Source organism: Diorhabda sublineata, chromosome X, assembly GCF_026230105.1.
Source record: "Diorhabda sublineata isolate icDioSubl1.1 chromosome X, icDioSubl1.1, whole genome shotgun sequence".
Lineage (NCBI taxonomy): Eukaryota > Metazoa > Arthropoda > Insecta > Coleoptera > Chrysomelidae > Diorhabda > Diorhabda sublineata.
Genome location: NC_079485.1, coordinates 39,784,597 through 39,810,203, shown reverse-complemented (window position 1 = coordinate 39,810,203; position 25,607 = coordinate 39,784,597). Strand labels below are relative to the sequence as shown.

At 29.5% G+C, this 25,607-nt stretch overlaps 3 protein-coding genes and 1 long non-coding RNA gene across 5 annotated transcripts; 1 reads left to right on the top strand and 3 right to left on the bottom strand.

The window, feature by feature from the left end:
• Window positions 1–4,055: 4,055 nt before the first annotated feature.
• On the top strand, window positions 4,056–6,363 carry LOC130450849 (cytokine-like nuclear factor N-PAC). Its single transcript, XM_056789514.1, has 3 exons — window positions 4,056–4,313; window positions 4,803–5,028; window positions 5,550–6,363. Exons 1-3 carry the CDS (start codon window positions 4,097–4,099, stop codon window positions 5,923–5,925), a joined length of 819 nt encoding a protein of 272 aa, XP_056645492.1. The 5' UTR covers window positions 4,056–4,096; the 3' UTR covers window positions 5,926–6,363.
• A 254-nt stretch (window positions 6,364–6,617) lies between these two features.
• LOC130450848 (uncharacterized) lies at window positions 6,618–13,947 on the bottom strand. Its single transcript, XM_056789513.1, has 7 exons — window positions 13,321–13,947; window positions 12,159–12,957; window positions 11,494–11,749; window positions 11,069–11,181; window positions 8,543–8,726; window positions 8,189–8,460; window positions 6,618–7,442 (listed from the first exon to the last, which is right to left on the bottom strand). The coding sequence occupies exons 2-7, from the start codon at window positions 12,954–12,956 to the stop codon at window positions 7,296–7,298; spliced, it is 1,770 nt and encodes a 589-aa protein (XP_056645491.1). The 5' UTR covers window position 12,957; window positions 13,321–13,947; the 3' UTR covers window positions 6,618–7,295.
• A 2,175-nt stretch (window positions 13,948–16,122) lies between these two features.
• Window positions 16,123–23,266, bottom strand: LOC130450656 (vesicle-fusing ATPase 1-like). 2 transcript variants are annotated; one of them, XM_056789170.1, is made up of 16 exons: window positions 23,107–23,266; window positions 22,933–23,021; window positions 22,035–22,244; window positions 21,253–21,398; window positions 20,812–20,950; window positions 20,444–20,604; window positions 20,153–20,334; window positions 19,926–20,091; window positions 19,687–19,856; window positions 19,379–19,567; window positions 19,188–19,320; window positions 18,393–18,550; window positions 18,149–18,333; window positions 17,739–17,897; window positions 17,546–17,684; window positions 16,123–17,465 (listed from the first exon to the last, which is right to left on the bottom strand). In XM_056789170.1, the coding sequence occupies exons 1-15, from the start codon at window positions 23,107–23,109 to the stop codon at window positions 17,552–17,554; spliced, it is 2,223 nt and encodes a 740-aa protein (XP_056645148.1). In that variant the 5' UTR covers window positions 23,110–23,266; the 3' UTR covers window positions 16,123–17,465; window positions 17,546–17,551. The 2 variants fall into 2 exon arrangements, with proteins under 2 accessions (XP_056645148.1, XP_056645147.1); XM_056789169.1 differs by having other exon boundaries at window positions 16,123–17,684; window positions 23,107–23,240.
• Window positions 23,267–23,887: 621 nt separating this feature from the next.
• On the bottom strand, window positions 23,888–25,502 carry LOC130450798 (uncharacterized). The gene is made up of 4 exons (XR_008910622.1): window positions 25,245–25,502; window positions 24,398–25,071; window positions 24,122–24,279; window positions 23,888–24,063 (listed from the first exon to the last, which is right to left on the bottom strand). It is a non-coding gene; the product is annotated as an uncharacterized LOC130450798 (long non-coding RNA).
• Window positions 25,503–25,607: the final 105 nt, after the last annotated feature.

Below are 25,607 nucleotides of genomic sequence, written 5' to 3'. Positions count from 1 at the left end.
TAGCCTAATGGAATATAAATTACAACAAATTGTTTGGGCTAAAATGGGGAATTTCCCCTGTTGGCCAGCAGTTATTGTTGATGAAATGGAAGTAAATATTGTAAAACCTAAAAATTCAGATTCAGTATTTATCCCTGTCCGCTTTTTTGGAGATTATACAACTGGATTGTTAAAACTGAGAAATATATATGATTATGAAAAAAATAAGTCGAAATACTGCAATCTTTCAAAAACTCGCACATTCTTGAAAGCTATCGCTGAAGCAGATTATCATCTGCAAAAACAAAAAGAAGACAGCGAATACGTAATCCGTTTCAACCTATGTGAAAAACGGAAACGTTCAACTGAGAAAAAATCTTCACCTAGGAAAAAACTCTCATCTGAAAAAAAAACCTCGTCTGAGAAAAAAACTGAAGTCGGTGTCCCTGTTTACGATGCCGATGTGGCTTGTGAATTGAATACTACATATAAGATTGGCGTAGTTGGAATAGGTAAGATAATTATTCTCATTTTTCTAATTCTTCTTACTATGAACTACATAAAAAAATTAGGGCAATTGATTGGTTGATATACGAGGACGGTTGACGGAAGCCTCACTTTTCAAAGGTTTACTAACCATCCGCTAAGCTGATTATATTCTTGATTATATTCACCCCGTTTCTAATGTCATTTTTAAAAATTTTATATAAATCTGACCGAAAGATCAGTTTTAATACTCATACTTATATAGAAAAGTGTTTTTCTCGTTGGATAAATATGGAGAAAAAACTGTTAAGTAAGCATTATTTGTACGTGCAAAAACAACGAAAGAAATGTGAATGCGTTCCGTCCCGTTGAATGATTTATAAGTGATTTAAATGTAACATTAGAGCACGGTTGCTCTATGTCCAGGACTGTCACTCGCTGTAACTACTCCAGAAATCGTCGAATAAAAGTACGTAAGGTAGTTAATTAAGTAAATATTTCAACCGAACGCGTATGCAAATTTTTTCATAAAAGGTGGCATATGAAAAAAACTATATGCAAGATGGGGTAGGTAGATATTAATTATTGTTATATTTGCTCTATTGTTTTTATTCTTAGCTTGACATCCTCCCACTTATTACTACACATTCTAGTACATTTCTCACCATCTTTTTGCTCATCATAAAACCATAAAACCTGTTTATTCTTGTCTTTTCCTTATTTATCATTCATTTATTTACTTAACGCACCTTTACGAGTTTCACTAGGCACCTACTCATTTCAGCCCCCAACACTTACCCGGGGTGTAAGAACTCGTCTCGCTCTGTGTATCGTGCCATAATTTTTTTATTATACAATGGAATCTGTCTGTATTTTTATCAGTTTCGTTTGTCTTGGTAAACGGTATATGTTTATCGATTTTAATAATTCTAATTTGTTCTATTCCTAGTTTTTCCCTAATACTAATGTTATAGAATTATTCAGCAGTTATATACGATAAATTGTACTTCACAACATATTTCTGAACCTTCTGATTTTATTGATTATTACTTCATTTACATTTTTATTTTGTCATTCCTATTATTTAACTGTATACTATTCACGTTAGACGCAGGACCGCACTCGACCATCACGAAAATACGCCTCTCTTCTATTGATGCGGAAAAATTAGGCTAAGTTGCCTCATCCGCCATATTTACCTAATTTGGCACCCTCCGATTACTTTCTATTTTCACACTTGAAAAATGGCTTGGTAGAAAGTGATTTCAGACAAATTAACGAAGCGTCTCAATCTTGTGCTACAACATTCCGCAAATGGAATCTGATTGGTTGGATATCTCACCAATATTATACTTACATTCTAGTAACCATATCGATTCTGAACCTGTGCGAGTTAATTAAAATTTTGGGATTGCATTTGCGAAATCAAACACGGAATTCAAATGTTCCTTAAGTACTTCTGAATTTTTTTAAAAGTGGTATTTGCAAAAGCGAAAACTTGTTTAATATTGAGGGGTGAAATCAGGGCCGGATTAAGCTAGGGGCTTGGGGGGCTATAGCCTCGGGTTCCAGGTCCAAGAGGGCCCCATCATTTGGAAATCATTCTGTATTTTTTGATACCACAAATCTAACGTATTGATATTATTTTGTGAATTTTTCCGGGCTTTCGAATGCCTTAAGGGGGCCCCGTCATTATTTTAGCCCCTGGCCTTATAAATCTTAATCTGGCCCTGGGTGAAATTGTAAAGTGTTTTCTAACACAATTACCTCATAATAAAATCATTTTTAACACCTTGAAAACCGTACAACCCTTGTAAACAACCCCTAAATTGAAAAAAAAACACAAAAAATTACTTTGGAATTATATAAAAAGATTTAAGTAATACTTTATGTTCTCTATCTTAATTATCGAATTTTTAACCCTCTATCGACTTTAAAAACAACCCCTTGATAAAAAATTGTTGAAAAAAATTTATTTTCATGAAATGAAAAGAATTTAAGTGTTATTCCAAATTCTTGAAAATGATTATCATATTCTCAAGTAAATATATATGATTACACATTTAAAAATAATTTAATTATGGAGTAAGAAATCACCATTTATTGAATAAAATATAAACTTAAGTTGCCCATGGTGGTTTAGGAATAAAAGCAAGAGTTCTGAAAGAAAAATGAATATATTTTACAAAGTGAATCAATATCAGTGTTTGCCAGTTTCGGAAAAGTAAGTATCTACCTGCCTATTTGTTTTATATAACTTTATTTTTATTACCTGCTGATTGTCGAAAGATGCATGTTTATCAACATTTAATTTTTTTTTTTTTTTTGATTCAGTTTTAGAGTTTATGGAATGTAAATATCCTAGTTCAAAAGAAAATCTGATCAATTTCAAAGCAGACATGGCGGTTTTGACGGATTTGTTCAAAAAATTGAATGACCTCAACTAACAATTACTAGGAGATATCCTTAATTTATTAAAAAGAAAGAGTTAAATTTCAACTTTTCTTGGTAAATTGGAATTTATGACGCAAAATATTAGTCGGCGCGAATTTTCTGTTTTGAAACTTGATGAGGATATTCAAACATACATTCAGCATTTGATTGCCCCACATGACGATTTTAAAATCAGATTTGAAGATATTGAATAAATTATTTTCGATGGAAATACCACCATAGATCATCAATCCATATAATGAAAGTGATATTACAAGAGGAGCTACTCAACAGCACTAATGAGTAGTGACATTTAAACAAGGATATCAAATACTGTGGCTGCAAACAGAAATACCCGAAAAATATCCTGGACTGTGGGGAATTGCGAAAAAGCTTCTGATAGCGTTTTCCTCGTCATATCTTGTCGAAAAAAGTTTTCGTGTCGTTACAAACTTATTAACAAAACTGAATATCACAGAACGGGGAAATTTCCGGTTATTTCAACAAAATTCAAACTAATAATAATATGTTGTATCAAGTACATCCGTCCCATTAAAATTATGACTTTGTTGTGACGATATTACAATTTTTACAACAATATTAATTAATAGTAAATAATTATATATTTGAAAAAATACTTTCAACACAAGAAAATTATCATTTTTCTTTTCTTTTTAGGACACTGGAAGGGGCGTTTTCTAAATAAAATTTGTGAGAATTGATTAGTTTCTTGTGCTGTGAGTCAATGTAAATTCCATTAAAGTAAAGTAAACGTATATTAATTAACCCTATCAAGCAATAAATTCTCACCTTTATTTTTATCGAAACCTGTTAATTCGTGGTTGAACCTCAGCCACAAGGCAAACTTCTATACATAGATCTAATCTTCAATTTTTTTTCGATTTTTGAAAATATAGTATGAATGTTGTTGCAGGCGTCCACCGAAACCAGCAAAATTCTGAAAGTGGTATGGGAGCCTCTGCTCTAAGTAATTTTTTGTACAAACGTTGTTTGTAACTAACCATTTCTATTTCGAGCGGCAAAGATTTCTTGTATTTGTCGTGGTTCGAAATTATAACATTTTAACTTCATAAGTATTATTAATAAATTATTTTATCGTTTTTAACAATTATGAAATATGTATTTTGTAGGACTAGTGGGAGAAGGAATTACCAAGCATTTAATAAGATCAGTTCACATGATTAACATATGGAACCGAACATATGCAAAATGTGAAAAACTTAAGAAATATTTAAACAATTCTAAACGTTTAAAATTATGTATGACTGCGAGAGATGTTTTATTGAATTCTGATATTATATTCATATGTCTATCAGATAATGAAGTTACTCGAAGGATAATAGAATCAGAGTTTCATGCCTTTAGTGAAACTGAAAATATTCTGCAGGATAAGAGTAAGTAAAGAAGCTCTTATTAATTTCATTTCCAAAAATCATATTACTACGAATTTTGTACGCCTAAAAAGAAGAAATAATTCCACAACCCTTTACTTCTACATCCAGTCCATTTATTAAAATTTGAAGAACCTAACCTAACCTAACCTAACCGCATTATATGTTGTATTTTAAAATATCTAATAAATTGACTTGAGTTATACAAATATACAAACATAACTTAATGACTCAGAGACCAATATTTATTATTAAAATTTTTGGATTAGTACCTAGTCCTATAAATTTATAATTTAAGTTTGATTTTCATGTTTCGACGCAGATATCAAAAGTTGCAGCTTTATTTCTTGATTGCTAGCTTTTTATACTATATGTATGTGTATATTCAATTACGATTTTCAGTTTCCGAGATTTCTGGAGCACCTATTGTCCCATAATGAATTTTATATAAATTTTTGCAGGATTTAACCTAACATACCATACTTTTTTTAGTGATTCTAGTTATGTCTAGAATTAAACCAGAAACGTCTGTAATATTCAGTGAAAAAATTACATCTAAAAAAGGAAAATACTTGGAGTTAGCATTTCAAGGTAACATAAAGGACATCACAGAAAGGTCTATCACTTTATTTACGGCTGGAGACGAGAGTCTATTCAATCTATGTCAACCTTACTTTAAAGCTATAAGTAAAGCTTCATACTTCTTCAATACAGCTGGGTGAGTATAGTATATAAAAAACTAGAGGTTAAAGTTATAGATATTGAAAAAGCTTTATTTTCTTTAACAATATAATGACTCACGTAAAATGTAAGTTTGGTTGACTCCTTCTTATATATTATGGACAGTTTATCTGCAGAACGGGGCACCATCCACTTTGTGATTGTTTTATGCTGGGAGTATTTTTGATAAAGTACTATTTATACTCTATATACTCATTACTGTTAGCTTGTACCGCCAATCAATGATCCAGAGCTTTGAAAGTAATTAACTGTAGTATGCTGATCTAATTAAAAAGATTCAAGTGGTATGAGAAATCTGATTTATTTTCCACGTCAACAGCATCTATTCTATTTTAGGATTATAGGCTCTAACTTTCTTAGTTCATTTAGTTTTGTTCATGTTTTTTCTCCAGCTTTCTCTAGAGCTGCTCAGATCCGCAATTCTTCACATCATATTGAAAGAAAATCTTTCATGTGATTCATCAACTTGATACTGAATAACATTATACCTGTTTTTAGGACTGGTCTTAAAATGAACCTTATTCTACAGATGATGAAAGCAGTTAACTTGGGAGCTCTTGCGGAAGGAATGTCTTTAACCCAAAAACTTGGAATTCCGTTCGAAATATTTTTAGAAATTTTTGCTGGAGCTGAAATTAATAGTAGTTTTTTAAAAAACAAAGCCACGGCAATTATCAAAGAAACTTTTGTACCAGCGGAACAACCTCTACAACAAATGCAAGCAGAATTAAGAGATGTATTAGATATATCTTTTCAACTTGACCAATCAATTCCTTTAACAAATATGGCACACGAAGTATTTAAAGACTGTAAACGTCTACAGTATGGAAGCTCTGATGTATCAGCTATATATTTAAAGTATAAAAATTATTAATCATTCAACAATTATTTCCCGAAAAAAATCAGAATATTTGGAAATAAAATAAGATAAACCGTTTTAGGAATAATTACTAATATTTTGTCGAATTTTTATTGTTTTGATTTTAATGTTAATGACTGCATCTGTAGTGAAAAATGGATTTTAGTCTATTAACTCTTTCATAATTTTAACAAAGACAGCTGCATTTAAGATTCAGTACCATGAAAATATACCAATGTAGAAAAAAAATTGGTAATTTCGCTCAACTTTTGATAAGCTATTTTATTTTTCATTTAGACACTAGATGGGTCTGCAACCATTATCAATAGTGCCTTTTTGATAATTGTACCGATTTATTAATAATTTGTTTTATTTGTTTGTTGAAGTGTTGCGAATGCTTTTGAATAAATATTGTTTTACAATGGAAGTCTATGAATGTGATTCATCTATTCCCTTTATCTCATAAACGTTTTATACAATGGCTGCTGTTTATAAACAATTTGTTCTGCACTTATCAGGATGTAATAGTGAATGGTAATAATTTTAGCAAAATAACAAATTATGCATAAGTATGACAGAGAGTCTGCATTACCATTTTTATATTTGGCCCTTTTCTACTTTATGATGGAAATAAGTTATTATATTCAATTTCAACTTTCACAAATTTGTCTTCAGTTTTAGAACACACGGAAATTTAATAAAACGAATTTATTAGATAACAATTTTATTAAAATAAAAATTCAATTACAAATTACCTCTCTACTTATTTAATTACGTAGGTCATTTGATATATCAACAACGTTATGTGAGGACTGACTTTTCATTACAATCAGGTACTTATTATGTATATGGTGTTTTCACATTATTTAAAAATTGAAAACTGGTTTTTTCAACATAAATGTCAATTATCAAGGATAATTCTTTTTTATTTGTAAAATCTGATCTGTAATGTGAATCATTGTGAGAATAATTAAACTAGTAATGATTATAATAAAATCGTTCATAGCCTCACATAATTTATCTATTTACTAAATGTCAATAATTCCATTCTCAAGTTATATACATAGATTGCAAATAAATAATAATATAGTAGTACAGTCATATTTTTCATACAAGTTTGGTCAATAATAAGCAAAGAAAATTAGACGAATAGAACAATATGATTTGTTTTCATAAATCTAATCAAAATCATAGGGAAATATATATACGTAGAAAGTCATGAAGTTTAGACAACCCGCTCCTACCGTCTTTGTTTAGAAAGATGACATTCTACAATTTCATGAGTAATTAAAGAAATATATACCAAAAGTGTTACTATCTTAGAAATATGTGGTTTTAGACTTATTGCTGCTCACAAAATATAGTCTTAAATCTACTTTAAAAGTTTAGAACCAATATAATTTAGGATCGTCCCTTCTTACTTGTAATTTTACAACATGCTTATAAATTTTCAATGCCGGACCCAATTTTAAATTGAGATTTGTCAATACGTCTATCCTTTTTAATAACAAAAGAGATCTGCCATCGATTTCCTGAAAAAATAAAATGAGGAATGTACCTTTATATAAGAACTTCTCTTTTACAATATCATTATCTTATCAATATTCTAATAATATCGAATACAACTACTTAAAGCCAATTAAAGTGATTAACAGTTGCATTAAATATATTAAGGAGAAAGAATTTTTTTTATTTCATGAAGTAAGTGAAAAAAAAAATAATTAGTTATTAGAACATAGTATTGAAAATGTTTTTTGTTTGAGCAGCATGGATGTCCTGCTCGTCCATCCATACAGGTAAATTACACTTAAAAAATGCTGTTGGTAAGAGGTGAATAAGATATATAGAAAAGGTCAGACTTGATACCAATGCCATGCTTTTATAGAGACATTTAACATGTAAAATTCACAAAACATCGCTCCTATTATTTCTTTTAATATTATAGGGATGTGATATAATAGTTTTTTTTTGAAAATATATTTTCTGTTCTTATCAGTTTTTGTAGCCAATATTATGAAGTTTAGTTTGTTTTCTTGCTTTCGATTGTTTGTGTTACTAAATGCTCATTATTTAGTTTGTAACTGTATGTGATTTAGTAAGATGGGTGCAGTGAATGAATAGATATTGTATAAGTATATTGATGTAACTTGGTAGTTCATGAAGTCAGATTAATGTAGAAAGTTAATAGAAAATATAATCTCTAAACGAAGGGTGGAGTGATTGTAATAATTTATAAACATGGAACCCTAACAGTATTATGTAAATATAGTAATATTACCTGTTCTTTAAATATTTTTGCTTCTTCTGGAAAATACTGAGCAAAATATTCATACACTTCATCTGCAGACCAATGTGTTGCATCTGGAATTGAAGTATCAATGTTTTCATCTTCGTCATCCTCCTTATTACTCTGAGAATCTGATTGTGCATCAGCATCTGGTGAATCTCTTCCTCCAGTTTGAGGACTTAGTCGAGGTGGAGTTGGAGATAGAGAAGAGTTGTAGGATGGTGATGAGTCATCAGAATTAGAAGACGAGATATCATTGTTATCTGTAATTTAAATTTTTAAAAACTTCAATTCTCAACTCGAATTTTTATTAGGTTTTTAAAGAAAAAATACATTTTAACACACCTGAATTGCTTTTTCGACTGAAAGAATTGACATTAGCTTGGATTTGATTGATTTTTAATTCATCTGGCATCTGACAGTTAATACATAACCATTTCTGACCATTTCTAATTTTCTCAATAATCCTTGGTTGATGACAGCTTGCGTGGTAACCATCAGCACAAACTGAGCATACTGTTAAATTGCCCTAGATTAAAATAAATAGTAATAAATAATTCAAGTCAACAAGCGTTTTATGATAATTCAATGCTAGTCAAGAACCTCCATTGTTAAGTTGCGTTGGAATAAACTAAATTGACTGGATTGATGAACAAATTTCAAAAGGATCAACTAAAAAACATGATAGTGGCTTCGTTACAAATAAAGATAGTATTATGGGAAATATAAGAAATTACTTAATAAAGACACAAGAGCATATAACCTAATTCAACACTAAGTTTTTATTAAAGGAGCCATACCATGTATCAGGAGGGCAACTATGAATGGCCGTCGTCCAATCTCACAAATGGATTATATTACAGCTTTAGGAAGACAGATATAACAAAAGTAGCCCCGAGAAACAAGTGAAAATTATTTTCAGTATTTTAGTTCCACTACTAGGAGGCATATTTGAGAATATAAAATTAAAAAAGCAAATTTTTTTAAATTCACCAACGTTATATAGAGAATTCTTCAACAAATTCTGCGTATTTTTCATTTCGTCTCAGTCTATGTCTTCAAATAAGATAAGGAGAGTAGGAATCTTGTTATGAAAAATGCCTGTAAGTTCTGTTATAAACTCAATATGCATTTATTTCGGGGTGGCAAGTTCTTACATTGGCCTATCTGCAATAATTTAAACTTTTCTCATATCAATCTTATTATTGCCGCTATATGGCGATATATAAATGTAAAATAATATGACTGACAATGAGAACAAAGAACTAACGTAATTAGTGTCGCACTAGATGTTTCTCATCATCATTTTCTATAGATGAAATAATTTGATGATGAATGGATAGGGCAGCAGTTTCAATTCCTACTATTGAAATACTATTTATAGCCTGGCGTATTCAATCAATCCACGTTCTTTCCAACTCTCAGGGATCTAAAAAATGCCAAACATATAGAATAATGTCCCAGACAACATTCACATACGAACATGTCACGACGAATGGCTAAGGGAATATCTATAAAAGTAGCAATTCGTTTCTTAAAATGTATAAATACCCTTCTCCATTAACTGTCTTTTTTAAAAAACATAACACAACTATAATAAGGATATAATAATAATATAAGGATTTTAAATGCTTTAACCTTTTAACCATCGGAGTGTTTTAAACAATGTTTTTTGCTTAACCTCATCTTTTATTAGTTAGTTATTACTATATAACTTCCAATCAATTTGGAATATACTAGTCTTAAATTCTCATACTAACCTAGTTATCATTTAGACTGCAGGTAGTTAGAAATATCAATTCCACCTAATAACATAAGATAATTTCATTTGAAAATTTAGTGTTTTATGAAAATTTGACATAAAATGACAGTATAGTAAATTAACCATGTCACAACTCAACTTTGATGTAATGACATTTTTAGATATGACTAAAATGTGAAAAAAATATAGGTAGGTTAGTGTTCTTTAAAAATGGACAAGCGAAAAAATTGGTTACAGCTCTGACACTTAAATGAGGATAATCATTAACATACCCTAACATATTCTCTTCTATACACAGAAAAATGCACAAAGTCAGCATATCAATGTTTGTGTATCATGCTGTACCTCATACACTCTAGCAGCTACAGTTGCATTTCTCATACAATCAAAATAAACTGCTAACATTTCCAACGCTTTTTCATTTGTAAGAATCTTTTATGTTTTAAGCTTTTAAACTTTTATGCTTCTATTTAAATTTGTAAAGAGAAACCACATTATATAAAATATATTAAACAACTCCTTCTAGCATTCACGTTGCTAATTAAATTGCTCAGAATTTATATATTTTGTATTGCTGCACACAAGTTCTATCAAACAACATCAAGTTTATAAAAATCGACTAAGCATATCCGGACTAAAAGGCACAAAAGTTTTTTTATAACAAAGTTCCCAGTTTCCCCCACCTTTTATATGAAGAGATAGACTAAAACTTGTGAAACGAAAAATGCGCAGAATTTGTTAAAGAATTTGATTATCATATATAAAGTGCCATTTAATCGGATAAATTATAAAAAATTTTGCTTCTTCAATTTCATATTTTCAAATACCACCTAGTGGTTTAACTGAAATGATGAATATAATTTTGAAGTATTTTTTGGGATCACTTCTGTAATTTTATTTTCTCTGGAGCTGTAATATAATTCATTCCTGAGATATAGCCGACCACTGTTCTTAGTTACTCACCCAGTACAGGAAAAACCAGATTCAATCACCAAGTTATCTCCCACATATTAGTATTTTATTGAAACAGTTTCATCCAACATGACATAGCTATAACTATATATACATACATAACTATATATATTGGTTTTGTCAAAAATTACACTTACAGCATCTGATGTTTCAAAACAAACCACACATGTTTTGCAATGTGGACACTGCCAGGTATTATCTGGATACATCTTCAACATCATATCATCGCCATTTAAACAACTGTAGTGAGCTAAAATGATATTACTGATTGAAAAAAGGGGAAATCAATTCAAAATATGTACATATTTTTCCCTATGCATATTTATTGTAGGTTAGAAGTAAACAAGGTACAAATAATGCATAGACAAAATTAAATTTCTAATGGTAGGTATAGACAAAATTAAATTTCTAATGGTAGGTTATGGGAAAAATCTAAAAACAGATACGGATTTATGTTACCAAAATTTATATGTATGTTGACCTTCATATTTTATACCCAGTTATGCAAACAAATGCAAAATTTTAATAAACCTAACCTATTAGAATACTTGAAGATATTTACCTTTATTGCTACATTCCCTACATGCAATCATTCTATCATTTGGCCCCCTTCTATTTTGTATATGACAAACGGAACAAACACCATGTTGATCTCTCCCATTACTAGATGTTCTTGATTCTGGGCGATTTTCTCGACCATCTTCATTAATTCGTCTGGCCAGTTGCTTTTCTATAGTTGATCGATTTAATGATCCAACAGGACGGCCTCTTTTTTTAGGGACATGATTATCCGAGGGATCAAATACTTTCTTTGCTCTCTATTAAAAAAACGAATTGATAGATACATATCTCACAAATTAAGAAATCGAAATAGTTCTTTGTCATTTTTAACAAGCTTTAACCATTCATTGGTCGTTTTTTTTCGGTTCACATATTATTTGTATCAAAAATAAACTAAAATACTGTAAACTTAATTAAACATGTGAACAATACATATTACTGTTGAGTAACTAAATAATTATTTCTAATAAACTAGGTCAATTTCGTACAAATAATTATAATCTAATAAATTTGATGAAAATTAAAAGAATGATATCAGTAAATAATTAAAATGAATAAAAAATACTTTACTTTATATTTGGACATTGTTTTTTACATAGTTTTAGTAGATCAACCAACAATGTTTGACAGATGACAGAAAAATGACGAATAGAAAAGTGCACTGACCTTGCGTCTACCCCCGGTTCTTAATATGCCATCAGATTTCTTCTCATCTGCGGAATTTGTCGAAGAATCCATATTTTCATAATGATCATTTTTACAATGCTTCTTAGATTCCTTCTCAGTAAATTTTTTATTTTTTGTTTGAATAAATAAGTGGTTGTCATCACGATTATTTGATTGAGTATGTTCCCTACTCACTTCGTTCGCTCGGATCACATTTATGCTATCCCGTTTCCAATATTTCGCCTTATCTTTCACACTTTCTTCGTCCTTGGACGGCCCCATGAGATAATCACCATTTTCTGTCTTTATCAAGCCACCTCTCTCAACTTCTTTTTCTAATAATATACTAATATACTTTTTGGTATATCTAACGCTATCCTTAGCTAATATATTGTTTATTATTTCAGTACCTGGTATACCCATTTCCAAATAGTCAGGTTCTTCCACTATTAATTCTCCAAAAGCATTTGTTAATAATTCATTAAACTGGCGATTTGTTTTGTAAGCGATATCATGAATATTACTTTGAACAGATGGTTTTTTCTGATCCACACTTCTATGTCGTTGTTGCGCATTTTTTTTCGCCGCATTACGGTAACTTATGCTTCCTTTGTATTCAACTTTAAGTACATAATTATTAGCAACACACCAATCTAGATCATTTCTTGCTTCTACGGAATTAACGGAAAACCGGCGAAATAAATAATTACAAATTCTTTGAATATCTGGACGTGCTTTTCGTCGACGCAACTGGTCAATCGCTTCCAAAATCCTATCTCTACTCTTAATTGATGACATCCTAATAATAATAAACATAACTTGAGAATACAAGGGAAATTTCAATTATTTTGAATAAAAACTATTGAGACCCGCTCCTACACACATTCAAAGACAAAACACAAAGAATGTAAATGAGCATACACATACGTTGCGCTACAATAAAACACGGAAATAATCTTATCAATGTAAAGTAAAAAGTTTTCGAAATAATGGTCAAAAGATATCTAAAAACAAATATAACGGATGACAAATTAGCTAAATAAATAGCATATCAATAGTTTCAAATAAGGAAACAAAATTATTCATGGGACAAACGTTCTTTTTCGCGCACAGCGGAGGCATGCAAAAACTAAAACTACCTATAACCATGTTATATTTCTACCTTTTATTGCAGTTATTTACGTTGAGACTTGATAAGTAGTTACCACACACATGCACAGATATTCAAATTAATATATGAACTAGTTTTTAACAATGTCCGTCACACAATTTTATCGAAAAACAAAAAGATAACCGGACCGCATCAGCACACGCAACTTACAAGAACAATATCGCAGCGGCCAATACAACAATGTTGCCAAATAGATGCCGACAAAATCGAAGTAGCAGCAAAGCATTGTCTCGGGCCGTTGTCGATAAACTAATTTCCAATGTAAATCGATGTAGATTTGATAAAAAGTCTCTAGAGCTGGCAACTGCGCGACACGGGATACAGGTTCAAGTTGCGACAGGGTTGTTGAGGCATTCAGCTATACTGCGCGCGCACTTTTCTACCTAAACTCTAAAGATTGAAAAGATTTATTCACGTGTATTTTAATTGATTGTTGATAAAAGTAATGTAACCTAAAAATGCCTTTTCAAAAACTATGCATAATTCACTTTCAAAAACAAACCAAAATTTACAAACACTACTAGTAAAATATTTGATTAGTTTTTTCACTTCCTCAGTCTTTATCAGCCTTTTATTATGACGCACCCAAGTAGGTAACACCTGTCGCATTTAGAGAGTATTAAATGGTTGTGTATGCAAAATGTTTGTTAAATGTTTCGCAGATTGTACATTATAAAGTTTTCGTTTTTATCTTGCAAATTACGCTCATATGCAAGTTAACAAAAGAATTAAGAAAGAATTTTTTTAATATACATAAATATAAATTTAAAAAATATGATCAGCTAAAACGGCGTTCATATGTAAATTGAAAATGCGATAAAAGTTTAACATGTAAACAGTGTGGTATGCTATGAGTTTTAAAAGACGGTAATAATTGTATAATTGATCAAGTGTTTTTACATAGAATAAAATTCGTAGTTTCGGAAGACATAGAGAGAAATGCTTTATTGTGAAAAATTTGGTTACAATTTGTAGACAATGACTTGTGAAAAACTAAGAAACAAACACATCCTAACTTTCAAAATTAAAATCAAGTACTATATACCATATATTTATTTAATTCATTCCTTATGTAGTAACGTAAGCTATCCTAACCGATATTGCAGAAGGTCATGCAACTTTATTACCTCGATATTGTAACATTTTTTTAAAATAAATATTTTCTCTGGAGAATTATAATCTGAAACTCTCACAATTACATGTTGGCTAGGATCAAATGTGTGTTATGTGATAAATTACAATACCTATAAAGTAAATTTGTCATTGGGAAATTATTTTTTTTATTCTTTTGTCATTTGTGATGTGTATCCTAACCCCTTTTTTTGGATATGCATCTTTTATAAAAGAATGTATAGATTGTCTCTCAATATTGATACCCGTCTTTACGAATATTAAAAACCAGGCGATTACAACAAATTGAATAAAATTTTTGCGTTTTGTACTTGGATAACGGGTTATTTAGTCTTTACAAAAAATGACTTATGGTGACATTAATAAATAAGATAATTTTATATGGTAATTCTTTTTAAAGATTGAACTTTAATATTTTAATGGAGATTTGTTAAAAGTATTATGTTTATGCTGCAGCTAGAACAAAAATTGCAGGTACAACGCGACGGGTTGAACAGAGGTAAATAATTCCTAAATGGGAGAAAGAAGCAATCTTACGTTCAACGTATTCCAACAATTGCACATTTTATAGAAAATATTTATATTGATGGGTGTACAGATAAATATTTGCACTAAATTATTGAGTCATTACTTTTAGTCTTTCAAAAAACTGTGAAGCTATTGCACAAATTCAAAATAACTATATAGATTTGTATGCAGCAAAAATTAAAAAAATTTGTACCTACTTCATTAGCTCTTATAGTGTTCTCATCCTTACTTTCCTCTAATGTGATTAAAAGCCTCTTAAAAATAGTGATTTATCTTAATTTGTCCAATTTGCAATATATCTTATACCAGCAATTGGGCCCATATCCACAATAAATTAAAGTAATAGGGAGTGCAAAAATATTTACGATTACTTTTACGTTTTTATTTTATAGATTTTCCAATAATTCCATTAAATTATTTATAAAGTATATAACAGGTTCTATAGTACAATTTCAACAGCAGTAACTCATCCCATCTTTATCTATCTCCATGTTGAATCTAGTTTGATAAAAAAATAAATGTATCAAAGAATTTGGGTTTCTTGTTATAGGAGTGGTATTCTAAATATTAATAATTATTGTCAAAAATTTGGTTACAATTTGTAGACAATGGCTTGTAAAAAACTAAGAAAGAAACACATCCTAACCAGAGCAATAATGACTTTATACAAATGTACCTAAACTCATAATTTTGTACACTTTCATTACTTCTCTTATCAAATTGATATGTTTTATTTCCATTACATCAAAATCTCTTTTCAAGAGATTGTAAACTTTATTTGGGCAAATATTTGATGAAAACAAAAATTACTTATACTCAGCAGTGTACAATAAAGTTTATATTTGAGATGTTTTATGTAGAAAGTTGATACAGGAGTAAAATTTATTGCCAATGAAAAATTATCTTCAGGATTCTTGATAAAACTGTGGTTGTTCAATGTATCAACCAACGGAATAAAAAATCATCCTACAATACAACATTAAAATCGTGTATTTAAAGTATTTGAGTTTTTTGATAGTACACTCAGCAATAACGCATTTTTGAAATCCACATGTTACAGGACTGACCAAATAATATATAGGAATGAAGGTGGCGGGAAACTTACTGAATAATAGTAATAATAATACGATAATACTGATTCCAATATTTTACTAACCTTTTTCTAAATACAATACTTTCATCAACAATTAATATGTTTTTAAAGCTTTAACACTGTACACATGTAAATACAAAGAATATACAAATTATATACAAGAAGTAGGTTGTATATGGGCATATTGAAGGAAAAGTGTTTAAGTTAAATTACTATGAAATTGACTACTTATTAAAGTATTATAAGCTTTACAAGAACAATTGTGACACAATACAGAAAAAGTATATGCCACTAACAATAAATTTAGAATTACGAACAATTTTGTGCTACCTATTTTAATAAATCTTTAGATTTGTTCTGGCTGACAACGTATTGCAAAAAAAAATCAAAATATATAAATAAATCCAGTTTATTAATTATAAAAAATTTATACAGAACAAAATATTGTTGAAATATATAGATAAAATTTCGTTTGTTTTATTTTTATAGAAACGACTAGTGTTAGCATAACCAATAACTTTTCTTAAAGCTAAGAAAGACATTTATATCTTAAATATAACATTCATTCTAATCACTGACAAGACACCCCTAAAAAGATCAGAATTGTTGTCCAAATTAATACGAATGAAATATATAACATTTTCTCCCTTAATTTTCAAAACTAATTCATTTTAAATAAAGAAATTTGTTTCTAAAATATTCATTTTTTATTCAGGTTTAGGGAAAAGTGTTGTTAAATATAAAAATTAACATACTTAATGCTGTGACACATTCTACTATACAACTTTATAACAATATTAAAATCTATCCCATAATTATTTTGGAGCGTCTTGTACTCTCTGAATGTGCTTATTACGTATGTATACATTCAACTTTTATAGTGATCCGATAAATTTAACTGTAAAATAATTATTATTCAAATTATGGTATTTACACACATAGCAAGACTTATATCGTCAACTAAAATGCTTATAATTTGACCATATGAATAACTACACTTCACGAAGATTCACAATCGCAATCTTTAACGCGCGTTTTTATCAGTAGATAATTAGAAATTTCATATATTGGCGTATGGGAACTAAACAATCTAAACAAAATTATTAATCATGTATTACACCCCCTCACAAACTGTCTGATAAACATTTTTAGATATAAATACCATAATTTAAAATATTGTTTAAAAATAGTTTACTACATTTGTCTTGACACATCTAAGTGTGCAATTAATTAACGCTTTCCTTAATACTGTTAATCTAAAAATGATTGCACTGGTACTGTTGAGTAGTTGTTAAGTATTTTTCTCATTAATTTAAAGCAGATCGTTTTTGATGAAATGTTTTCTTATCCACGGATTAATCCACCACCATCGCTTATTGGGCAACTATTGAAATGGAAATTATTAATTATGATATTGCAAAATGTAGTTTTTACATAGTGTGTATTGATTGAAATGTTCTTTACTTTTTATTAAGCCATTCCAGGATCTTCCAAAGCTCCATCTTCTTCCAGTTTGCTTATGAATTTAATAACACGGATTCGATCATCAGTTTGTCTGGCCATGTCTATCAGAGCCAATAATTTCTTTATACCAATGAATATTCTGAAACATATATAATACTTTCTGGAAATTACACTTTTATTTATGTTTATTCACCTTTTTCCATGAATCTGATGAGTTATTTGTTTCAATTCTTGACCAGAAAATACATCAGAGGCTTCTAAAACGTTTAGTAAATGCTCGGCTTTTGACAAATTAGGCACATGTAGTACAGAGGTAAACGCAGAAAGCATTTCCATTTCTTCTAATACTTGCCTAAAAAAATACAGTAAGGTTCATCTGTAATGATTGAGCTTAGAAAAACAAAATTGAATTTGAACTTAAGTATAGCTAATTTTACAAAAACACGAAAACTAATTCAAACTAAAAAATTGCAAGAAATATCAGCAAAACAATATCTAAATGTTAAAGACAATGGAGACTAGTTCTAACAGAATAGAGATGTTATTATTATCTGTGCAAATACCACTCGGTGCCACTAATTACTGCAAAAATAGAACTGTTACCTTCTGCTTGTTGTGCATAATATTAACAATTTCTTTCCTGGTGGTGGTTGTTTCTTTAGCAGAACCAACAAAGCTTGTAATGTCAAATTGGAATATCTAGGACCAATAGGACCATAATCTAACAGTCTTTCAATATTATCAACTAAAATACAACTTAATGTTGATCTGTATGCATCGTCAAATATCTAGAAAAAAATTCAATAACATAAATTAAATAATACAGAATATGATAAAAAGATAATACCTTACGGATCATAAGACATTTCGCAGTCTCTGTGAATCCAACCATTTCTTCTGGTGAACAAACTTTAATGAAAGGAAAATCAGAATTCTTTGCTAACTGAGCTGCCAGTGCTGTTTTTCCCGCATTTGGTGGACCCTCAATGAGCACGGAAACAAGACCTGTAAAATGTGAATAATTATTAATTAAACTATATTCATTACACAGATTATTACAGATTACAAATTTTGAACCATTTGGAAAATAGTTGTTTTAAAAGAAACTTAAATTGTGCCTTGGCAGATATTGTTGATATTGATAAAATATTCCTTTTTAAAAATTCTCTAGTGGGGCACTATTAGTAATTTAAACATATACATTTTTTAGTATTAACTTAGATTAACAAATTATGTGATCATCATAAGTAACTAGAATGCAAACTAATTTGATTTGATTTAAACATATGACATGACATGACATATGTTGATAATCTTATACATATGTCTTTTTTTTAGAATTAGAAATACTTATTATTTCTTCAAAATATTAAATTTGAAATGTCTGACATATCAAATCAATTCTTATATAGTAAAATGTGTCTCAAGCCTATTTTTCTTTTTCTTAATAGATCCAATTAGTTCATATTGTGGTGATGTGCGATCCACCATGTTGAATATTTTCTACAAAAAGAGATAGTTAAGTCTTTTATTATCTATAATATTATGAATTTTGTGCTACTGGTCACCGAAACAGGAGCAAATGTGAAGGAATGTATTTTGGTTGTGAAAATATACTTGCAAAAATGTTGACGTCACTAACCTGATGTGTCTGTAGCCCTTGCTTGTTGGATGAATAGCATACCATCTTCCATTATACCAGTAACAGGAGGTCCCCAATTGATAATTCCACGTATTAAAAATTGATTTATTATTTCTTGTGCTGTACCAAAAGCCTAAAATACGTTTAATAAACCTATATGCAGCAAATAGAAAACACAATTTATATCTTACTGGTTTTATATCATTTTCTAGAGCATGAAAAAAGTCTCCTCTGCTAACCATCAGTTTTTCCATAGCTTCAGGATCAACTTCCACTCTATTGGAAGCTTTAATCAATCGATTCATTGCAGTTGATTGAGCAGCTCGCACTAATCCTTCTAGTTCAGCACCAGAAAAATTTTTTGTTAATCCTGCTAGTTCCTAAAAATAAGAGTAAAAAAAATTTGTATTATTTAAACCATGCAAGTGCTCTGAAAGATGTGTAAATCACAATATCCCAACACTACTTATATTTATTGGTAAAAATAAATGTGTTTAACCTGTAGATCTACATCAGAACTAATTTTCTTATATTGTTTCATTCTAGATGTATGAATTTCGAGAATCTGTACTCTGCCCTCTTCATTTGGTAAACTAATTTCAACTTGTACTTCCAATCTCCCAGGTCTAAGTAAAGCTTCATCTATCATATCTCGTCTGTTTGTCATACCTCAAACAAAATATATTGCAAATACAGGATACACATTACTTTAGTTTTATAACGATATGAAATTCTTACCAATTACTAGAATATTATTCAACTGCTCCACACCATCAATTTTTGACAATAATTGATTGACAACAGTATCGTGAACACCGGTATTTCCAGCTACAGATCCTCTTTGTTTACAGATAGCATCAATTTCATCAAATATAATGATGTGAAGACCACTATTTGGACCAGCCTAGATCACACATAATATAACAAAAAAACTGTATTAAAATTAAGATGTCACTAATAAATACCCTTTTTTCTTCCTCTTCAGCCTCAGCAAACAATCTTCTTACGTTGGCCTCAGATTCTCCTACATACTTATCTAATATCTGAGGTCCATTTACAATTTTTGGTTCTCGAGCATTCAGCATTTTACCAATCTGTCTTGCCATGAGCGTTTTACCTGTTCCTGGAGGGCCATACAGCAAAATACCTAAAAATATGATATTGAAATGAATATTTTATATATTTATTATTGAGTTATAATTCGTTGAAATATTTCTATCAATTACTAGAAGTATTGGAACAAATAAAAATATAACCTTTTACGTGTTTACACCCAAGTTGTTCAACTAACTCAGGAGGAAACACTCTTGAAGCAAAAGCACGTCTGAAGATGGCGTTAAATTCATTACTTAAACCACCAATACCCATTTTTTGAAAATCCCAGTCAGGATTAATAATAGACTCACGAACAACTTTTCTAAAAACCAATATTATTTTCAAGTTCTCTGATGAAAATATCTTACTAAATACAATTATGTATATAATAACAAAAAACAGTTCAGGAAATACAGTAATGAGCATAAAAGTACAATATTCCAAAATTCTATTGGTCCAAATTGGATAAAGTATTTAATTTTTCATGAACTATTTCTTTAATTGTAATATATTTTTAGGCTCAACTCACCCTCTAGATTTCCCTGTGAGATTCAAAGACGAATTTTCTGCTTTTTCAAACTGAATTACTGTATTTGGTATTAACTGGCCCATTTTAGATTTTCTGGGTTTAACATCTCCTCCAGCTTTTATTTTCGAAATATCAACCACTGTAAGAGAAGAATTAGAAACAGAAAAGGCTAGGGAGAGGCTGTATAACATAATAATTGTATATGATTAACCCTTTTATACTGTCAATTTGTATTTAATAATTAGTATATAATTCATTTTATTTGTGGGATTATTATAATATAAAAATTGGATTGTAACAAATACAAGATTTCAAGTTTTTGCTGATGCATTTTCTGGATATTCAATTTGAATGAATTAAATGTTTTATTGAAAATCATAACAAGGGATATATGTAATCTATATACAAATTTATGTATAAATTATTATAATTAAAATGTACCTTCAATGTCTTTGATCATTAAAAGTAACAGCTTTTTATCTTTGAATGCAAATACCAGTTGTTGACCAATTGTAAACATTTGATTTGGAAAAGAATATAAAAATTCTTTTGCCATTTCATCTGTATCATATTGCTCCATTGATGTCCTAGAAATTTAATTAAAAAATAACTCTTCATAAATAGACATGTTTCAATGTCTATAATAATACATTTGGATATTAAGGGATTAAATGGGTTCTAAATAATTTCTCAAAGATGTACAAATTAAATCAAATTTCAACTCTACTTCGGTTTATCTAGAAGTAGGAATTAAAAGCTGCTTTAGATTAAATATGATTAAAAAAAAATTAAAAAAAGCCCAATATTTTTATATGCAACTTAATAACTATGGTAGTTCCACATTAAATGATCATCTTCAAAATATATTTGGAAGTAGTTAGATACTGGAGAGTAAACCACAATATATCTTTGGTTTTTGGTATCAAGACTATTTTTCTTTGCAGAAAAATTTTACAAAAAATTCTATACATAGTAATAGTTGTTTTTTTCTTCTTATTTAGGCATAAGATGAGAAGCTTTACTGATATTTTGGAAATCATTAAAGAAACTAGTAGAAGAATTGAAATTTGTCAAAATGAAACAAAATCAGGATGTATATTTTAATAGCATATTATATTTGGCTTTTACAATAAATTTTGTCGTTGTTTTGACTCAAATTTGATCAAATTTACAAAGAAGTTGGCGACACAATAGTGATTTTGAAGGAGTCAATTTTTACTTACGTTTTTTTCTGCATAAAATCTGCTTCCAAAACAATTGAAGAAATATATTCATCAGGAGTGTAGGGTTCAACATTAATTTCTTGATTTAAAGATAAAACCGCCCACTTCCTTTGTGGTAAACTAAAGCCGACATGATATCTTGGAATACTAGCATGTCCTTTAATGGAGAATACAAAATTTTGGCCTCCTCCTGTATTAACTTTGATATGCCTAAAACGAATTAAGAATTTATATAATTCAGTAGAAATGCAAGTATTTATGTATGTATTTGAAATGTAATGATAAAATATTACAAAAATGTTTAGCTAATTAAATAAATTGATTCACAACTTTGGAGAAACTATTTATTAACATACAATATAAATAAATTAAGTGGTTTCAAATAATTTGACTACTGTTCTCGTTGGATGTTACTATTATATCTGGCCCTGTATGCCAGTTTGTTCTCTCTTAAATACTGATTTTATTGTATAGAAAGGTTATAATTAATTATATTTATGGTTGTCATTCCACATTAAGAAAATAAGTAATTTGGGAAGTTAATGGAACTTCAAGTGTCTAAGGCACATATGGAACTGCTTATGAAGACATTGAGAATGGTCAGTCTACAATAAATCTTACAATACAAAATGAATACAATAGTAAGTAGGTAGATTTAAGTCACAGTAATATTAGACAGAAATGAGATAAATGGAGCATAAAATAAGAGACATATTGTATAACTTAATCTATGGTTAACAGATCTTAAATGGTTCCCATCAGGAGTAATGAGAAAATTAGCTTTAAAAGTACCAGTTTATCAATTATGAATTGATTAAATGGAAGTCTGGCCAGACAATTTAAAAATATTCAAAAACTCTTAAATTACTTGTGTTTTAATGCTTAACAAGCTACTTACTTTGCACCAGTAAAATCAGCATCGTTTACTACAGCACAGTTTGATAAAGACAACTCGTCTGTTGGACACTTAGCTACTTTGAATACAACCTGAAAATTAAAAAAAATCGTTTCAAATCAATGAACTTTAGCATAAATTTTAAATAAAATCAATGAAATATATTTAAATTTATACCATATCTGAATTAGAGAATATTTGGTGCAATGCAGAGTGGATAACAATTTGGAAAATCAATACTTAAATATTTTGTTAGCTTTATCTGCAGAATGACAGCTCTGACTTGAACAACATAACCATCATCATTCTCTACTGTCATTTTACTGTAGATCAAATGAACTATTTGAAAGTGCTACTGCACAATCTGATTTACAATCAGCATTTTCAATAGATTACGTTTCCCAAGTATATTAGTTACTAAACAGAGAGTGAGTTTCATCATTCTCTACTGTTATTTTACTGTAGGTCAAATGAACTATTTAAAAGTGCTACAGCACAATCTGATTTAAAAATCAGCATTTTCAAAAGCCAAGTATCAGTACATAAGATTATATACTCGATAGATCTGCCACTCTGTCGATCCTAGCGACATCTTTCGAACTGGCTCCGTACCAAGAAAAAAGATTTCTATAACCAAAGATTTCATCTAAGGCTCATATCCATGCTAATTTAGAGGGAAATTTAAAAATAACTGGAATAATTTTAAATGCTCGAAGCCAGTTGTCGCATCAAATAGTGAACGAAACAAAAGTATTATGAAAAATACTTTCATTTTGCTAACATTTCAAATTCAAATATTGTTGTTTACAAGAAAATATAAATACCTGAAATTAAAATGCTGTTTAAATGAAATATTTTGATTTCATTTACAATTATGTGACAACCAGATCCGACCACCTCAATTTCACAATTAAATAGTTTATATAAGATATAGGTAGATGGAATATGAAACACAGGATGATTATTATAATTTTTATTTTGTTTTTGACATTTTATAACTATATCCACAAAAAAAAATTTTCTGTTTGTTTCTGTTTGTACATGGGACATACCGTTGTCTTTCTTGCAGCTTTCCCTATATTTAACATATACCATATTCATCACATTATAGTCTTTATATTGTTGATTTTTGCCCTTAAAAATTTTATTAATTAAGCCTATGTAATGAAAGAATATTTACAAGCATACTTACATAATCCTTATGATCTGAACAAAATATTGAAGAAATGTCTGTCAAATCCTCCAAACGAAATATTTGTTTTTTATGCGTAATGAATTGATTCCCTTTAAGTTTATCTGTTTCCATATTAGTTAATATTGATGGTTCATACAGGATACTCGAGGAGCTACCTACCAATTATATAAATTTATGACTTCAGGTTCAATTTGAATTTATTATATGGACAGTGTCAATAGTTGTGACTTACAATTATATATAAAAATATTGCCATTTTGAATTTATACTTACAAGGTTCTTCAACAAGGGCTTGAAATAATGGCTTCCTTGTGTACACCTTAACAGGTTTTTTTGTTCCCTCTATTGGGCTGTTACCTGTAAAGGTGCTGATAGAGGAACTACTCCTTGCAATAGATCCTAAAAAATGTCTCAATTAATCTCAATAGAAAAAGGAAATCAGTAAGCAAAAATAAACAATTGGACAACTACATTATAGAAAATATACAATGACATTTATCTTTCACCTAAATTATTGTTGAATAATCCTTTTGGTCATTAATTTGAAATAAAAACATGCCTGTTCCCCAGATGTTGAACATGTCAATCCATTTCTCTTTGTTTTTAAAGAACTACCTGCTTATAACTGCCAGAAATGGTCGAGTCATGCCTATACCCAAAATGTACAATGATTTAAACAATTTAGCATCTTGATTACATGACTAGAAGAATTAACAGGCAGATTTTTGTGGAAATAATATACTACAATTCAGTAGGTACTTACTAGGTAAATGTAGAGTTGTCAGTAAAAGTTTTTTTAACCTGCCATTGGGGTTTCTACAAATTGATTCAAAATGAATATCACATATTCTATGTGATGTTAATACTGTATCTGCTATTATCAACTTGGGGCATTTATTCTTTGCAACCAAATTCTGCAATCGTCTTCATTCGTAGGAATGGAATGTCTATAAAAAGAAAAACGTGGATAAAATCATTCAACATATTTAACCATTCAACAAAATGATTTCCTAAATACAAATTAATGAAGTTAGGAAGAAAAGAGTTATTCTCGTATAGACATGAACTTAATTTCAATTTAAATATTTTTATGTTGATAAATAGTAAATATTACTCTCACCTTATCGCTTGCTTATTCGTGCATCCTGGTACACAGCAGATCTTTACTCGATTACTCATATTGACTAAGTAAACACGACAGCACAATTCGCAACAAATAATAACTTTCAAATGCACCAAAATGCAAATAGCTAATAAACAAACAATATCAAACACCTTTGGAAAGATTTTATACACATTTGAAAGATGGACGTTGTTCATTCAATAATCTTGGTTGTTTCTCGATACATAATTGCAAGTTAGTTTCAGAATCCGGATTGACAAACATTCAAAAATAAAACACCAAAAAGTAAGCTTTTAGATGTGAGCCGGTAACATAGATGGCATTGAAAATCGTCCTGAACTTCTATTCTAGTGCACAGGC

Bases quoted from the DNA above. Each gene is read 5' to 3' on its own strand.
- LOC130450848 (XM_056789513.1), bottom strand. From the start codon at position 12,956: ATGTCATCAATTAAGAGTAGAGATAGGATTTTGGAAGCGATTGACCAG. The intron at 8,461-8,542 runs GTGTGTTAAAAT...TTTAAATTACAG, and splicing joins CAGTCGAAAAAGCAATTCAG to ATAACAATGATATCTCGTCT. The intron at 7,443-8,188 runs GTAATATTACTA...TTATTTTTTCAG, and splicing joins CAAAAATATTTAAAGAACAG to GAAATCGATGGCAGATCTCT.
- LOC130450849 (XM_056789514.1), top strand. From the start codon at position 4,097: ATGATTAACATATGGAACCGAACATATGCAAAATGTGAAAAACTTAAG. The intron at 4,314-4,802 runs GTAAGTAAAGAA...TACTTTTTTTAG, and splicing joins AAATATTCTGCAGGATAAGA to TGATTCTAGTTATGTCTAGA. The intron at 5,029-5,549 runs GTGAGTATAGTA...ACCTGTTTTTAG, and splicing joins TACTTCTTCAATACAGCTGG to GACTGGTCTTAAAATGAACC.
- LOC130450656 (XM_056789170.1), bottom strand. The intron at 19,568-19,686 runs GTTAAACACATT...TCTTATTTTTAG, and splicing joins GTTCTGATGTAGATCTACAG to GAACTAGCAGGATTAACAAA. The intron at 17,898-18,148 runs GTAACAGTTCTA...GTATTTTTTTAG, and splicing joins TTATGCACAACAAGCAGAAG to GCAAGTATTAGAAGAAATGG.